The sequence below is a fragment of the Lonchura striata genome, chromosome 2 (assembly GCF_046129695.1).
Source record: "Lonchura striata isolate bLonStr1 chromosome 2, bLonStr1.mat, whole genome shotgun sequence".
Lineage (NCBI taxonomy): Eukaryota > Metazoa > Chordata > Aves > Passeriformes > Estrildidae > Lonchura > Lonchura striata.
Genome location: NC_134604.1, coordinates 42,979,085 through 42,993,905, shown reverse-complemented (window position 1 = coordinate 42,993,905; position 14,821 = coordinate 42,979,085). Strand labels below are relative to the sequence as shown.

At 43.3% G+C, this 14,821-nt stretch overlaps 1 protein-coding gene across 2 annotated transcripts in view; it reads left to right on the top strand.

The window, feature by feature from the left end:
* The first annotated feature begins 613 nt into the window (after positions 1 to 613).
* PDGFD (platelet derived growth factor D) overlaps positions 614 to 14,821 on the top strand; it is a 133,293-nt gene continuing 119,085 nt past the window's right edge. For both annotated transcript variants that reach the window (XM_021529341.3, XM_021529339.3), the window contains exon 1: positions 614 to 922. In XM_021529341.3, coding sequence (XP_021385016.1) covers positions 793 to 922 — 130 coding nt within the window. In that variant the 5' untranslated portion in view covers positions 614 to 792. The remainder of the gene's footprint in view (positions 923 to 14,821) is intronic.

Here is a 14,821-nt window from a genome sequence, read left to right as displayed (position 1 = left end):
CTTGAGGCATTCGGCCCAGCGATGACTTTTACGTGGCCACCGCGGGCCCGAGGGTGACGGGACCGCGGGGTGCGTGGCTCTGCGCTGGCGGAGAGCTCTTGGCACACGGCTCCCGTCCTACCCAGTCGGCGGGAGCCCGGCGTTCACTCCGCACAGCGGACAGCCCCCTCCTCGCACCATCCCTCCTGCCACTTTCTGCCCGGGGTGGAGACGGCGCTGCCGGTAGCTCAGGGAGGGCCCGGGCACCGCTCCCGCCCCTTCCCCCGGGCCCCCTTTCCTCCGCCGGCGCGAGAGCGGGGCGCTCCCGGCGCGGCAGACCCCGGCGGCTCCCGCGGCGGGCGGGGCGGTGCGAGGCGCGGTGCGGCCCGGCGGCGGCCGCGGGGAGCGCGGCTGCGGCAGCCCCCGCCTGCCACGGGGCACGGCCTTGCTGGACGAGGGGAGCGGGCGGCGGTCCCGGCCCGGGCGCTCCGCACCTCTGCCGAGTTTGGCCGGCCCAGAAGGGCAGCCGAGAGTTCAGCATGCAGGAAGTTTTGAGGCAGCTCGGAGAGTAGCGCGGCGGAGGTGACCGCCGCTTTGCGTGCTCTGGGGTTTTGCGCTTTTTTTTTTTTTTTTTTTTGCGGGGATTGTGCCTTTTTCCCCCCTTTGCCTCCAACTCCCCCAAACACACAAGCAACCCGCAACAATCATAAAGTCCGGTAAGGGGGAAGAGAACGCGAGCGAGGGAAGCACCCTCGGCGGGAGAGGAGAGCCCGCTTCTTCGCAGAGACACGGTCCCGCTCGCAGCCGGTCCCAATGCAACTGCTCATCCTCCTCCTGCTCTACGCCGCCGTCTGTGCGAACTTCTGCAGCCGTCAGGGCACCACCGCCCCTGCCCAGAGCGGATCTATAAAAGCCCTACGGGCTTCCAACATCAGGCGAGATGGTAGGTGTCCCGCTGCTTTATTTATTCCCAAGGGCTGCTTTTGCGGGGATGGTCCTTAAGCGCGCCTCGGGGCTGCCGCTCCCTGTCCCGGGAGCGAGGGCCGCGTGCCCAGCGGGGACAGGGGTCGGTCCGGGTGCGGTCCCGTCCCGGGGGCTCAGCCAGCTCGTGGGGTCGGCCTCCGGGGTGCGGTCCCTGCGGCCGGTCCGGGAGCGTGTGGCCAGGTGTCAGGAGGAAGGTGTGGGCTGAGGGTGCGACTCTGCCCTGTGGCTGCACCGCCGGGCGGTCCCAAACTCATCGGGGTAACTCCGAGGAGGTCTCCTGGCAGTCGGAGGTGCCCCCAGCGCCCCGTCTGGGCTTCGGGGAGCGCCTTGCCCCTCGGTCCCGGCTGCCCAGACGGGCCCCGCCGGCCGTCCCTCGGCACCCCTGGGCCCGTGTCCCCGTGTGCCTTGCTGTGCCGGCGGCGGGCAGAGCGGGGAGCGGCGGCGCCGCGGCTCGCCAGCCCCTCGGCGCCGCTGGGGGCTCTCAGGGGCGGTGTGTCGGCGGCGCTGCCGTCGCTCCGGGGCTCTTCGGCGGGAGCGGGATCGTCGCCCGGCCCCGCCACAGCCTCGCCGCCCTCCACTCCTGTAAGGGCTGTCGGCGTGCTGCTCGCCGGGTTAGGGAGCTTCCTCCAGCCGAGGGTCTGAGCCCAGGACTTGGTGCTCCCCCGGAGCGGCTGGGCACTGTCCCACCAGGACCGGCCTCGTCCCTTGTGATGGCCGGGGATGGTGCGCACCCATCAGGGCGGCAGCGGGCTCTGGGACGCCGCCTGCCCCGTAGAGAGCGCGTTCCCGGCCTGAGCTGCGGCGCGGTTCCCTCGGGAGCTGCCGGCAGGGGATGTCCCGGACCGCCGAGGTGCTGCCCGGGCTCCGCGGCGCAGCAGTGCGGGACGCAGGTGCCTCCAGGGAACGTGGTCGTGTGCCGTGGCCCCACAGAGAGTGAACAGGGAGACTGCATAAAAATAGCGCTGCTGAAATTCACCTCGAGAATCCATCACTTTCAGTTTGGGAAGAGTGATGGGCCTTTGGCCAGGGAGCAGCCTGGAATGTTCCAGCCTCACGTGGGAGAGCTTGCTTTTGCACGTTGCCATGTACTTTAGACGGCGAAATGCAGGATGTTCTCCGTGCAAATGAAGAGAGTTAACATCTTCCAGTTGACAGCAGTCATATATTTTATAAACCCTTTTCAAAAACCCAGGCCCTTGAGCCATTTCCAAGACTGTATTTGCCAGTGTTTATTTTCCAGCATGTATACAATGCATGTAATGGGTATACAGTTGATTTAAGAAGATGTTTTTGTTTAAAGTTTGGAGCCATATTGAACTTAATAATTTTTTATGCCTTTCCTTGTCACTGAAAGAAGACTTAAGAGAAGGTGGAGGATTTTTTGTCCTATAACAAAAATGTTGAGTCATGAAGCAGGACAAAATTGCAGTTTTTTCTGATACAAGAGTTAAATTTAATCTCATTAAATAAAAAAGTATATGTTTGCAATAAAAGTACATATTTGTTAATTACATTTTTTAAATTATTTTGTGTTTTATCAAACTTTATGACTTAGCCTGCCACCATCATAGAAGAACTGAGACCATCTCTGAAGTAAGCTAAGCAAGCTTCCATCCAACTCAAACTTCAAACAAGTTTTTCCATTGAAAACTTACATACTTAGCGGATCAAAATGTGTATTACTCTGATCATCTCTGTATAGTCAGTGAAGAAATCATTAACCCCTAACATAAATAAAGTTTTCATATTAATGGCAGTATGATGGGTGTTTCACTTCTCAGAAGACTTCCTGTGGTGAAATTGCTTCTTGCAGTGATTAAGAGAACAAGCCTTTGAAATTATTAGTTAATTGCTGTCTTTCTAGTTGTGACAATTTAACAATTTGATTAAGCTTTGCACCTTTAAAATTACCAGAAGCAGCTTGTAGTGGTTGATCTTTGTGGAAGGTGGCAAATCTATGTGCATTTACATCTTACTTTTTATCTTTGCTGGGACATATGCTAGTGAGCCTTGTAGCCTACATTGAATGTGCTCATGCTAAAGTCAGACACTTCTGCAATTCTTGAGTGGATGTGATGAATGTACTGAAGAGGTCACAGACTTCGATGAAGACTATGTGCAGACCCTCAGCATGCTGCAGCTTTGCTCTCTCCCTCTGCCTGGGAATCCTGTTGCTTTTTCTCTGCAAAGCACCATGTGTTCTGGTGTGGCCAGTGAAGCTGGTGTGGGATTGCAACATTTAATGCAGATCAGCCGCTGATCCCCCCTGATTTTACTTGAATGAAACCGTTGCTTGAATTCCTTCACTGAGGGCCTATATTTGTTCAACCAAAGGTTTTGAGCAGTATTCCAAATATTGCGTACATGTGATGGGCTCACAAGCAAATGCTTAGAGAACAGTTGGCCGTAGGCCACTGCTAGTATTTCTGTCTTTTATAATTCACAGTGGTGTTTTTGTGTTGTTTTAGTCTGAAGCAATGATATGGAACAGCATGAAAGATGTGAGTTGCGTTGCCGAGTCAGACAGTATTTTTTGCTTTGTAAATATTTGCAGATATGGCAATATAGAATGGGATCTGAGAGCATGCAATACATTGGGGTAAATGTGTTACAACAGTCTCAAAACACACAGCTAAGATAAAAAGTAGTTTAATATTATGTTCTGGGTTGATGATCATGATTAGTAGATTTTGAAATTAAAAGAGATACTGAAGAGGAAACAAGGCCCATTCAGCTTCAAAAAAATATCTTGGGAAGCCCAAGACCACCTGCACATTTTATTAAAAGAAAAAAACCCCTTTGAGTTCCAGTTCTAAGCAGGATAAACTAGTGGTACTGCATACACAGAGTTTAATATGGAGGCTTGGTCTTGCTTCCAGCCAAAACAAACCTTTGCAGTGTGCATGATTCAATATTGCCTTTCTTCTTTCAGACTAAAAGTAGTTGGCCTATTTGTAATTGCTCTTACTTAAGACTAAAGTTGATCTGATAAGAAATCTATGGATGAGGGCAGCACATATAAAAATTGCTATTTCATGACTACCAAACCTAACCAGACTGTAATTTCTGCTGAAGATATTAAGAATATAAATAACTTGCTTACAAGACATCCTCTTGTTCTAGTTGAAGGACGGTCATTGATGACTCAGCAGTCCTGTGTAGCACTAATCAATTTTTTAAAGTGTCCTGGAGGTGCCAGCAACATTTATAGCACAAATACTGGTATTCACTTAGAGTGTTTATTAATGCTGTTAACTTAAGTACTTTGAAGTTCATCAGAATAACAGAGAGGTCTTCCAGATGCTTCCATTGTTCTATTTTGATTCAGTTTCCCAGTTTGCAGCGTGCAGGTAATACTGCCTAATTACAAGAAGTCTGATATTTTGTTTTTCCTATTTCAGTTGTTTATGTGTACTTGGAGTTGAAAAGTAGAAGATAAAAAGTGCTAAATAATATTATTTACTATATAATGTCTAACTGAAACATGACATCATTTTTCTTATCAGTTATTGAACAAACATCTGCGTAGTATAGGGAAGTATGCCTAGTCTGTATCTTCAGACTAAGCATCACCATACATACTTTAAACTTCAAACTCCAGAGTTCAAAGAAAAGACAGTACAGAACAGACAGCATAGTGTCAGGTCATTTCAGTAAGTAAACAACTGAAAGCCATGAAATCAGTATCTTCTGATGTGGATTTGAAACCATAACATCAGATGACTCAAGATAAGATTCCACCCTCTTGTGGCTTTCATTACAAATCCAAAAAAACCTGAAATTTCCAAACTTTGCTTTGCTTGTGCACCACCAAAATACAAAGAAAAAACTCTATAATTCTGGGGAAATGCCAACAGCTTTTGGCTCTTTAAAGTCTGATTCAAATGGATGTATGCCATTAACCTCTTCTTCCCTGTATTGGCTGATGCCTAATCATGAGAAAAAGTATACGGTGATTTGGGCAGTATTCTCTCACCAAACAAATGTTAATTATCTGTTTTGTGGAGAAAATTGTGTTGTTTTCTGGTTGGTTTTTTAAAGAGGGAAGGTTTAGATTAGATGCTTTAAGGCCCTTTCCAACCCAAGCCATCTTATGATTTTATGGCATTAGGAGAAATTCTTTAATGTGGATGTAGTGGGGCCATGGCACAAGTTGGCCAGAGAGATCTGTTCAAGGGGTTTCATCAAGCTTATCTAGTGCAAAGTGTCCCTGCTCATGGCAGAGGGATTGGAACTAGATAACCCTCAAGGTTCCTTTCAACCCAAACCATTCCATGATTCTGTGATTTTATGTTTCCACGATTCTATGAAATGTCTCTGGTATCACTAATGGTATAGAACATCACTTTTGGAATGCACTTAGTGAGTTCTTTTTTAATAGGCTTTTGTACATTTTTTAGAGGACACTGGTAACATAAAATTGTGTCAACTGTAAAATGGCCATAAAAATCAGTTTTTGTAGTCTTTATTTCCCTGTTTTCTAGGTTTTGTATAGAAATATGTATTTCAGGCTTCATCAGTTAAAAAAAACCCCAAAAAAACCTTACTAATTTCCCTGCAGTAATGCACTTTGGTCTACAATTACCTGACTTTGATGATGTCTCTTATCTGTATAATTAACAGTTTGCACTGAAATATTAAAGCATACTGCATGCGAATTCCAACCCTGACTCAGCAGCAAGCAGCATAGAAGAATTCTCTAAAGGAACTTGAAATATGTTTTATCAGGCAGATGTATATCATAGTGTAAGTCACTATAAATTCTTCAGACAGCCTCTTGAAACTTCTTGGTTTTAATTCAGGGTTTTTTTAAGTATTACTATGAAACTGAATTAGGCCAGCTAATTCTTAAAGGACTGGAAGAGAAAACTTGATAGTTGATTTGCTTTGATTTCTAGAAACTGAACAGTGCTGAAAATCTAGAATAATGTTGGGAGTTCTGTCATGTCACAGAGATATTGTGTTTCATGAAACAGCTAGGAATAAGAATAAATAGAAAATTCACAGGGGATCATTAGTGAAGTAATATTCATCATGTGATTAACTTTGACCATCTTCATAATTCTGCTAAAGTCAAGGGGTTCAAGTCATACAGGACAGTGTAATAAGAAAGCTCAAATAGCTTATATATAAATGAGATGAGTAAAAATAAGTATGTATTTTTTATGAACCAAGTGTACCAAGTATTTTCAAAATTGGGAAAGGTAGAATTTAGGTCACAAAAGACTCCCAAGATCATCAAGCCCAGATGTTTACTCAGCACTTATGTAATTGGCCTAGGGCCATCAAGCCAGCCTGTCCAGATCCCTCTGCAGAGCCTTCCTACCCTGCAGCAAGCCAGCACTCCTGCCCAATTTGGTTTTATCTGCAGGCTCGCTCCTCTCATCCTGGACATCAATAAAGACTGTTAACAGGACTGGCCTCAGTACTGAGCTCCATTCAGCATCACTCTCTGAACTTGGACAATAGGGCAGTCTTCTATACAGGAAATGGTGCACCTCTGCAAGCCATAAGCATCTGATTTCTGCAGGATAGTTCTGTGGGATACGGTGTCAGAAGCTTTACTAAAGTGTCTTGGAATTGGCTGAGATAGAGTTAATTTTCCCCACATCAGCTCTCACAGTGCTGTGGTTTGCACTGGTAGTAGTAGAAAGGTGTTGATGACACAGCAGTTGTGGCTGAAGCTGAGCAGTGCTGGCACAGCATCAGGGCTGTCTCTCTAACATTCTGCCCCTCTCAAGTGGCTGGGAGTGGGAAAAGTCCTGGGAGGGGACACAACCAGGCCCAAATTAACCAAAGGAGTATTCCATACCATATGACATCAACTCGGATATAAAAGCTAAAGGAGGGAGAAGGAATGGGGCATGTTTGTTATGTTATAGTGTTTGCCTTCCAGAGCAATAACTACATGTGCTTTAACTTTGCTTCCTGGGAAGTGGCTGTATATCACCCCCTGATTGAAAGTAGAGAATAAAATTTTTTCTCTTTGTTTATACACACCAAATTTTTGCTTTTTTCTTGGTTTTTGTTTGTTTGTTTTTTTTTTTTTTGGTTTAGTGAAGTGCCTTGCATGAAGCTACAAGTTGTTTTCCATCTTACTTTCTCTCCCTTGTCCCCTTGTCCAACTGAGAAGGGTGGGCTTGATGCGCACTTGGTGTCCAGTCGAGGTAAACCCACTACATAAAGGCCAGACAGATAACATCTACAGCCCTTCTTTCATCAACTGAAGGGGTCACCTGGTCACAGAAGGAGATCAAGTTGGTCAGTCAGGACCTGCCTTTCCTACAGCTGTGCTGATGACTGGGCCTGATCCCCTGGTTGTCATGCATGTTCGGCATGATGACGCTGTTGGTGAGCTGTGCCATGACTTTCCCATGCACTGAGGTCAGGCTGACAGGCATGTATTTCCCTGTATCCTCCTTCTGGCTGTTCTTGTAGATGGATGTCACATTTGCTGACCTCCAGTTAACCAGACCTTCCAGATTTGCTAGGACTGTTGGTAAATGGGGGAATGTGGCTTTGTGAGCGCTTCTTCCAGCTCTCAGGACCCTTGGGTGGATCCCATCTGTCCCCATACACTTGTGTCTAAGTGGTGTAGTAAGCCACTGACCATTTCCTTTTGGGTTGTGGGGGCTTCATTCTGCTTCCTGTCTCTCTCTCCCAGCACAGGAGGCTGGATACCCAAAGCAAACTGGTCTTACTACAAAAACTGAGGCAAAGACGGCATACGTAACTTTGGCTTTTCTAAAGGCTTTGTTGCTATATTTTTGTCAGTTGTATTTAGTCTACCAAAATAAAAAAGTATATATATTGTAGGTGTGAGTCTTTTGTACATGCATTTGCAGAAAAAATATAATTTTTATCTTTAGAATACTGTCTAATATAGCAAAATAGATATTCACCTATCACAGAATCAAAAAATATGTTTAGTTGGAAAGGAGCAAAAATGATCAGTAAGTCCAGCTCAGTTATTTTAATTCTTAAAAGTTTTTAGGATGTTCTCAACCCCAAAGAAGGGCTACCCTGGCTTGCTCTGGCTTTTGTGCACCTGCAAGGATTTGACATCACGATACTTAAAGGAGTCCTAAGAAATACCATGAAGGCTCTGTGTTGACATTCTCTGTAGTAAGATTTTGTCCACTAATGCAAGGAAATTTAATAATCTTTATCAAAGTATATTCAAGATCTGCCTCCAAAATTCTGCTATTGCATTTCTTATTTATTAATATTTATGTATTTATTGTTATTATTTATGATTACATTATACCACATTTTGGATAAAAGAGAGCACTTATATCACTGCTTCTGGTGAGGTTCTCTTGGCTGAAATACTAGATTGCATAGAGTTGTTTGGTAGTTTGTTTCAAATCAGTCTCCTGTTTACAAAGCTAAGGAAGTGTCCTGTTTAGTGTGAAACTGGAGATACTTTCTCTTGGGAGTCTGGGTTTAGCTTTTAATATTTTTGGTAGTGAATAAATCCTCCATGATCTTAAGCTTCCTATTATACTTGAATAATCTTCAGTTTCATGTTTCCTTTCTGATCTATGTCCCACACTGTGAAGGCCAACATCCCATGTTTCTGCTTTGTTAATTAGAGCTCTGCATAATTGGAGATGGTATAGGGGGACACACTTTTACCTTCTGTTCAAACTTCATGCCAATGTGTTTTAGCCCTGCTGTGCCTTGGGACTTGATGTTGAGACTGTAAAACCATTAAATAAGCACTAGGTCGATGAAAACTTGAAAAATAGCCATCTTGGCTTTTGTTGCACTAAAATCAATGACAAAACTTCCTTCAGCACTTCTTGTGGCAAGGCCTGGCACACAGTTGACATGAATTAATACAGGATAAAATAAAAGGCATAGGAATTCAGTGATGATTTTGTAATACAATCAAAGATTCGTAGAAATGTTTAATTTGTAAAAGACCCTAAGATTGAGGCCACATAGCACCACCAAGCCCATCACTAAACCATACCCCTTAATGTCACATCTACACATCTTTTAAATACCTCTAGGTGTAGTGACTCAAACACTTCCCTGGGTAGCCTGTTCCAGTGTTTGACAATCTTTCCTAATATCCAATCAAAATCTCACATGGTGTTGCTTAATGACAATTACTCTTATCCTATTGCTTATTACTTGGGAGATCAAGCCCCACCTGGCTACACCCTCCTTTCAGGGAGCTGTAGAGAGTGATAAGGTCCCCCTGAGCTTCCTCTGCTCCAGACTTCCCCAGTTCCCTTGGTCACTCCTCATCGGATTTGTGCTCCAGATCCTTCCTGAGCTTTGTTTCTCTTTGGGTGTGCCTCAGCACCTCATTTTCTTTCTTGTAGTGAACGGCTTGTGTACAGTACTCAAAGTTAGGATGTTTGGTTAGTGTCCATACACTGAGACAAACCAAACAAATGCTTTGTACTGATAGAGATAGAGGGGCAACTGATGTAGTTGCAGACTGTGTAGCAAAAATGCAGAACAAAGCCTTGTATTCAAATGTCCAGTTTCTTTTTCTCCTGTACTGACTACCTTATGTGTCACCCACAGGATATCCTACAACTGACTTCAGCTGCACTGCATTTCCAAACAAGACTGTAAGGAAATCTGTCCATATTTTTCAGTGTCTTGCATTGTTTCTGTTTGTTTTTAAAGAGGCTCCAAATGTAATATGCAGGAGTTTCTGTTATTGTTTCTTTTGGAACAGTTGCAAAAGATTTTTCTCATAGTTGAATGTATTTCTAATCTGATGTGACTCACAAAAAAAGTGGATTGAGGATGAAGCAGAGATCCAGACTGGCTAGAAAGAAGGAATAAAAATAGATACAGAGAATGTTGATCACCGGAAGTACTGTGGAATCTAGAAACACTTTACTTACTGTTCTGCCCTTAATTTTTCAGCCAGTTTTCTTGAAAGATAAATCCTTTGCCTTGGCAAACCAGTGGCAGTAACACTGAGTGAGAACAGCAAGTAGGTGGTGATAATGCCTTGGCATTCTTTGTGGTGATGGACGACCAACACAGCTTCTTAATCATGATACCACAGCAGGGATAATCACTGATAGGAGTGATTTCACTCACGCATCCAGATGTCAGTAAAAGGGTTTAAGACCTTCTTGCAGAAGCGTAGAGGGAATTTTCTGCTTTGAAATTGATAGAAAGCCCCAAAGTTATCCACTGTTTCCCTTTGTGGATTAGGTTGTAAGCCTGTTCCCTTGCTCCATTGGCCACATTCACATTGCTTTGTTAGATTTCTGAGTGTTTGGCAGTTCACACAGGGGGATATTGGTTTGCATCATTGCTGGCCATATGGTGTGACCTGGGGTTCCCAAACCCCCAGGTATGCATGTATCACTGCTACTCTAGTGAGATGTCTTTGAAATTGTGACAAGGGGAAAAGGATTATTTGGTTTTTTTCATCCTTTTAATGGAAGAAAACTTGAATACCTGAATAGCCTAGGCTTTATTTGTGTTTGGAATTAATACTTGTCACCCAGGAGAGCCTATTGACATGATATTCATTTCTCACCAGTTCCGGATATTTATAAGATCCTGGAAAATTAAACTCTTCTTTTAAGCAAAATACAAGATTCTAGCATCATATATAGTAGTGATCTGGCTGCTTCTATTATGTTTGTAGTCTGCTCTTACATAATTACCTGTGCAAACGTTTGAACCTCCAAGGGTCAGTTCTCTGCCCATGCAGACACTCTGTTTACAGTATACTCAGGGCATCTTGAGTGGCACCTCTGAGAAATGGCTGCACTGACAACACCATCTTTGCAGAACCCTTGGGTAATGTTAAAGTATATTGAGTCTGTTCTTGGACCTGGATGGCAAAGCAGATCTCCATATTTACAGCCTTGCTTCCCAACAGACTTCAAGAAATGAGGAATTCTCTTGGCCATGTGACAACACAAGCATCACTCCAGAAATAAACTTGTTTGCACGGCAGGGGAACCTCATGCTATACTCTAGAATGTATCTGAAGTCTGATCCTGTACCTGTGCTGTTCCTACGTTGGCGAGTAAAAGAGGATGAGATGGATCAATATGGCTCTTCAGCCTTCTCTTTCCCCAGTCTCCTCGCCGGTCACAGCACACACAGTAAGCCTTTCCTGGGCAGTGTACATGCATTTGACAATATTTTCCTGCAGGCGATATCCTATATGTAAATACCTTTAGTTTCAATGTCAAGTTTGAGCCCTGGCAGCTTGGAGAGGCAGAAGTGCCACCCACACCACGGCTCCATGTGGGCAAAAACTGGAGATCCTTACCAGGGTGCAGCCATCCTTAAAATGCTGTAGCCTTGATGTCTGTGCTGTCCTACCCCGTCTACTTTCCTGCTCAGAGCTGCCACTGTTTTTGCAGACTGAGGGCTATGTGCCATACGTGAGGTAAAATAACAGGGCACATGAATAGCCAGTTTTGGGGAACAAAGAATTACACAAAATGACAGTGTCATGTCCTGTATAAAAATCAAATATCTTGGTTTTCACATGCTTGCCTGAATACGACTTCAGTGGCATGGGAGTTAAATAGCAGTCTCTTCTCTAAAGAAACCCTAGAACAGAACAGAGAAAGCTATTCTGGTTTTGTTACTTTGCACTTTTGTTCCCTGGGTTTGGTTTCATCTAGTGTATAAGGATATAGAGGAAGGTCACGAAGAAGAAATCACAATGACTGGATATGTCAGTTCAGTTTATTTTTTTTGAAGAATGACTTTAAAGGCTTTTTTATCAATGTGTGCAGGATATTTTTCAAGGCTCTCAGGAGCTCCCTTTTATTTTTCTACAGGGATCTTGTCTCAGGATTTGTCTCCAATGACTGCCATTTCCTGATTCTCCTGCTATCTTTTGTGCCATCATCAGCCTTTGCAGGATCTAAAGTTAAACCTTGTCAAGCAGATTGCTTTTAAAGCTTACCTTAGGCGAGGGAAAAAAGTGTCACCTGTTTTTCTTATCAGAAGTGAGACAGAATGTATTTCTATATATGCTTTTAAAGTGAAGTGATTGCAAATTTAAGTATATGTCATTGCAGTTTTGACAATGAATTGCTAGCACATCAATTTCAAAAAGGTATTTGAAGGTACCTTCAAAGGCATTTGACCAAACCAGAACAAAAGTACTGTGAGCTGCCTTTTTTCATTCTAAGGAGATACCCAGCCTAGTCACCTAATGCAACTTCTCTTTCCTTTCTGGTTCCAAAGGTGGGAGAGAAGCATTTCCTTCAGTTATTTATTATAAATCAGTATTGTAGATTTTTAAATTTTTTATTTTACAGTTACTGTGGCTAATGCAAAGTCTGTTCTTTAAAGACAAACCACTCTGAACTCCACAGTATTATCATTATCTTGCTGACTTGATGTTCTTTCCAGTTAAAAGTTGCTTAAAATTGCCAGATAAAATAGAGGATCTGATGCCAGCACGTGAGACAAGGCAGTTCTCTAAATTGGTTTTGACAGAGGTTCCTGTGTGTGCAGCAGCAGCTGGCAGAGCTTTTCACAGAGCATGAGTGGGGCTGGTGAAAGAGCTGACTCAAAGAAACCCAGGGAGCTCCCACTGGGGCCTTGGCTGAACCTCTGTCAGAGAGCTACATAAGACATACACTCTGCTTGCTTATGATGGACACTAATAAAGACTTCTTACCCATAATTATTACTAAATAATTTTACTTTTAATGCCCACTTTTTCCTGCACATATGCACAGCATTTCTGTTAAAAGAGCTGGTAAATTTTGACCAACTGGTGCTGACATCTGTGGCTCAGAAAAAGAAAATTGAGAATAGACTGGCAATAATTGAAGCTGAAGATTTCTAGAACCTGTACATTTACTGTACAGGTACACATTTAGGGTATTCAAAACAAAGCACTGCTCTCACTGACTTTTCACTAAATATTTGCTTTTAAAATAAAGCAAAGAAAAGCATCCAGAAAGAAAGAAAGCATCAGAGACATTTTTGTGTTGGCTTTTGAAAGGACATAAAAAAACCCAGAAAATAAAAGTACTGTCAGATCACTAAACATGTGGGTTTAACCTGAAACATACTTTTAAAAAAAATCAAAATCACATTAGGTACAAAGTTGACTTGACTACACAGTCTTGTTAAATGTTAAAAATAAATAAAACAGATGAACTAAAAACTTGAAGATTTTTTTTTGTTGTTGTTGTGGTGGTGGTGGTTGTTTTTATGCTTTGGGGTTTTTTGTTAGACACATTGTAGGATCAGTCACAGCAGGTGTAAAGGGTGTTCAGCCAGGTGCATCACCAACCATGTACTGAGTGTCATAGGGAAGAAGAAGAGCTCCAGCCCTGCCTCACTTTCCCAAATAATCTTCCTCTTGGGTGTACCAACACAGTGCAATAGAAGATGGAGGGAAGACTGGTAAGACAAAGAGGCCAGAAGAGGTTGGATAGTGTGCTAAGACTCCTCCTTACTTCCTGCTGAAGTAACTGCTCCATGTCTTGCTGGTGAATTTGGAAGGGCATCCTTTTGGTTCAGTGTACACTGGATGGGGCACTCTCCTGTCTCCCCCCTGCCCTGTGACTGTATAACTGGAGCCTCATCTTAGCCCTGTGTCAGCAAGCAATCTGATATATTGCCAGATTTGACTTTTCACAGTTCCTCCATGTGGTACAGCACCTCTTCCTAAGAAAAAGTTGTCCCTGATCATTGCAAGGTGATTGGACTAGATGACATTCAGAAGTCCATTCCAACCAATTTATGGTAATATGACTCTATGAAAAACAAATTATGTGTTCAGTCTCTGTATTCCTCAATGAGCTGTGTGGGAGAGACATTCCATGTGTGCCTCGTGACATATATGTATATTTTGTGCATTGTTTGTCAGTGCATGCCATTTTTACTTCCTGTGGAAAATGGCCACTAGGTGTAGATCTTATCTTCACCTTGTCCCCACGACTGGGAATAATGCAATTTTAAGCAGTGTGATTATGTTCAGTTTGCAAAAAAGTAATTGACTGTAATTGTGACCTTGTTAACATATGGTGATTTCAGTTGCAACTCACCTCTTAATAATGAACAGTAAATAAAATGCTAATCTATTTCACAGTTTTTGTGTTGTGAGAATTCAGGTACTCAGATAACTTAATTAGCACTTATTTCACCAATATACTGATTAGTTTCTCAAATTTGTCAATTTTTAGACATCTTTGCTAAAAGTAGTCAAACTATGATGAAGCTGGTATTGCCACTGTGGGTTGAGGTCTGTCTTTTCAGTATTAACTGGTATCTTTACATTCATACTCTATGAATCCATATTTGACTTTCAGTAGAGGAGGAATAGTATAGATAACAATTACAGCTTTTCTTTCTTGTGCTTGACAGAGGAGAAAGGAACATTACAGAAAACATGAGAGGGAATGTCTTCATGTGTGCTTCTCTCTAGATTTGATGTAGGAATACTGTCCTGTATGCAAGGAAATATTTGACTGAGGAATACAGTATCTAGCATTGTGCCTCATAAATTCATCAGGATCACTCAGTCAATACTGGGGCAGCAGCTGGTTCTTTCTAATTTTAAGTATGTAAATTATGAGTTACTCTTTTATTATCCTTTAATGATTACTGTCTCTTTTCTTATGATTATTCTGGTAACTTCTAAACTGAAAAGGGAATACCTCAGACAGCTCCTCATAAAGAAATCCTCTGCTGCAATATGATTTAGGCTTGCATTCAACATGTCAGTGCTGGGGGTGTCAAGTACAAGTCTTAGTGATTCTCTGAAGTTCTCTGGTTTCTAGTGATCTAAAGGATCTAGTTTTAAGACCTTAACCATATTCTGCCACCTTCTCCCACATCCTGTTTTTCTAAGAGAGGTGATTCCTGTGCCTTTGTGCTGGGG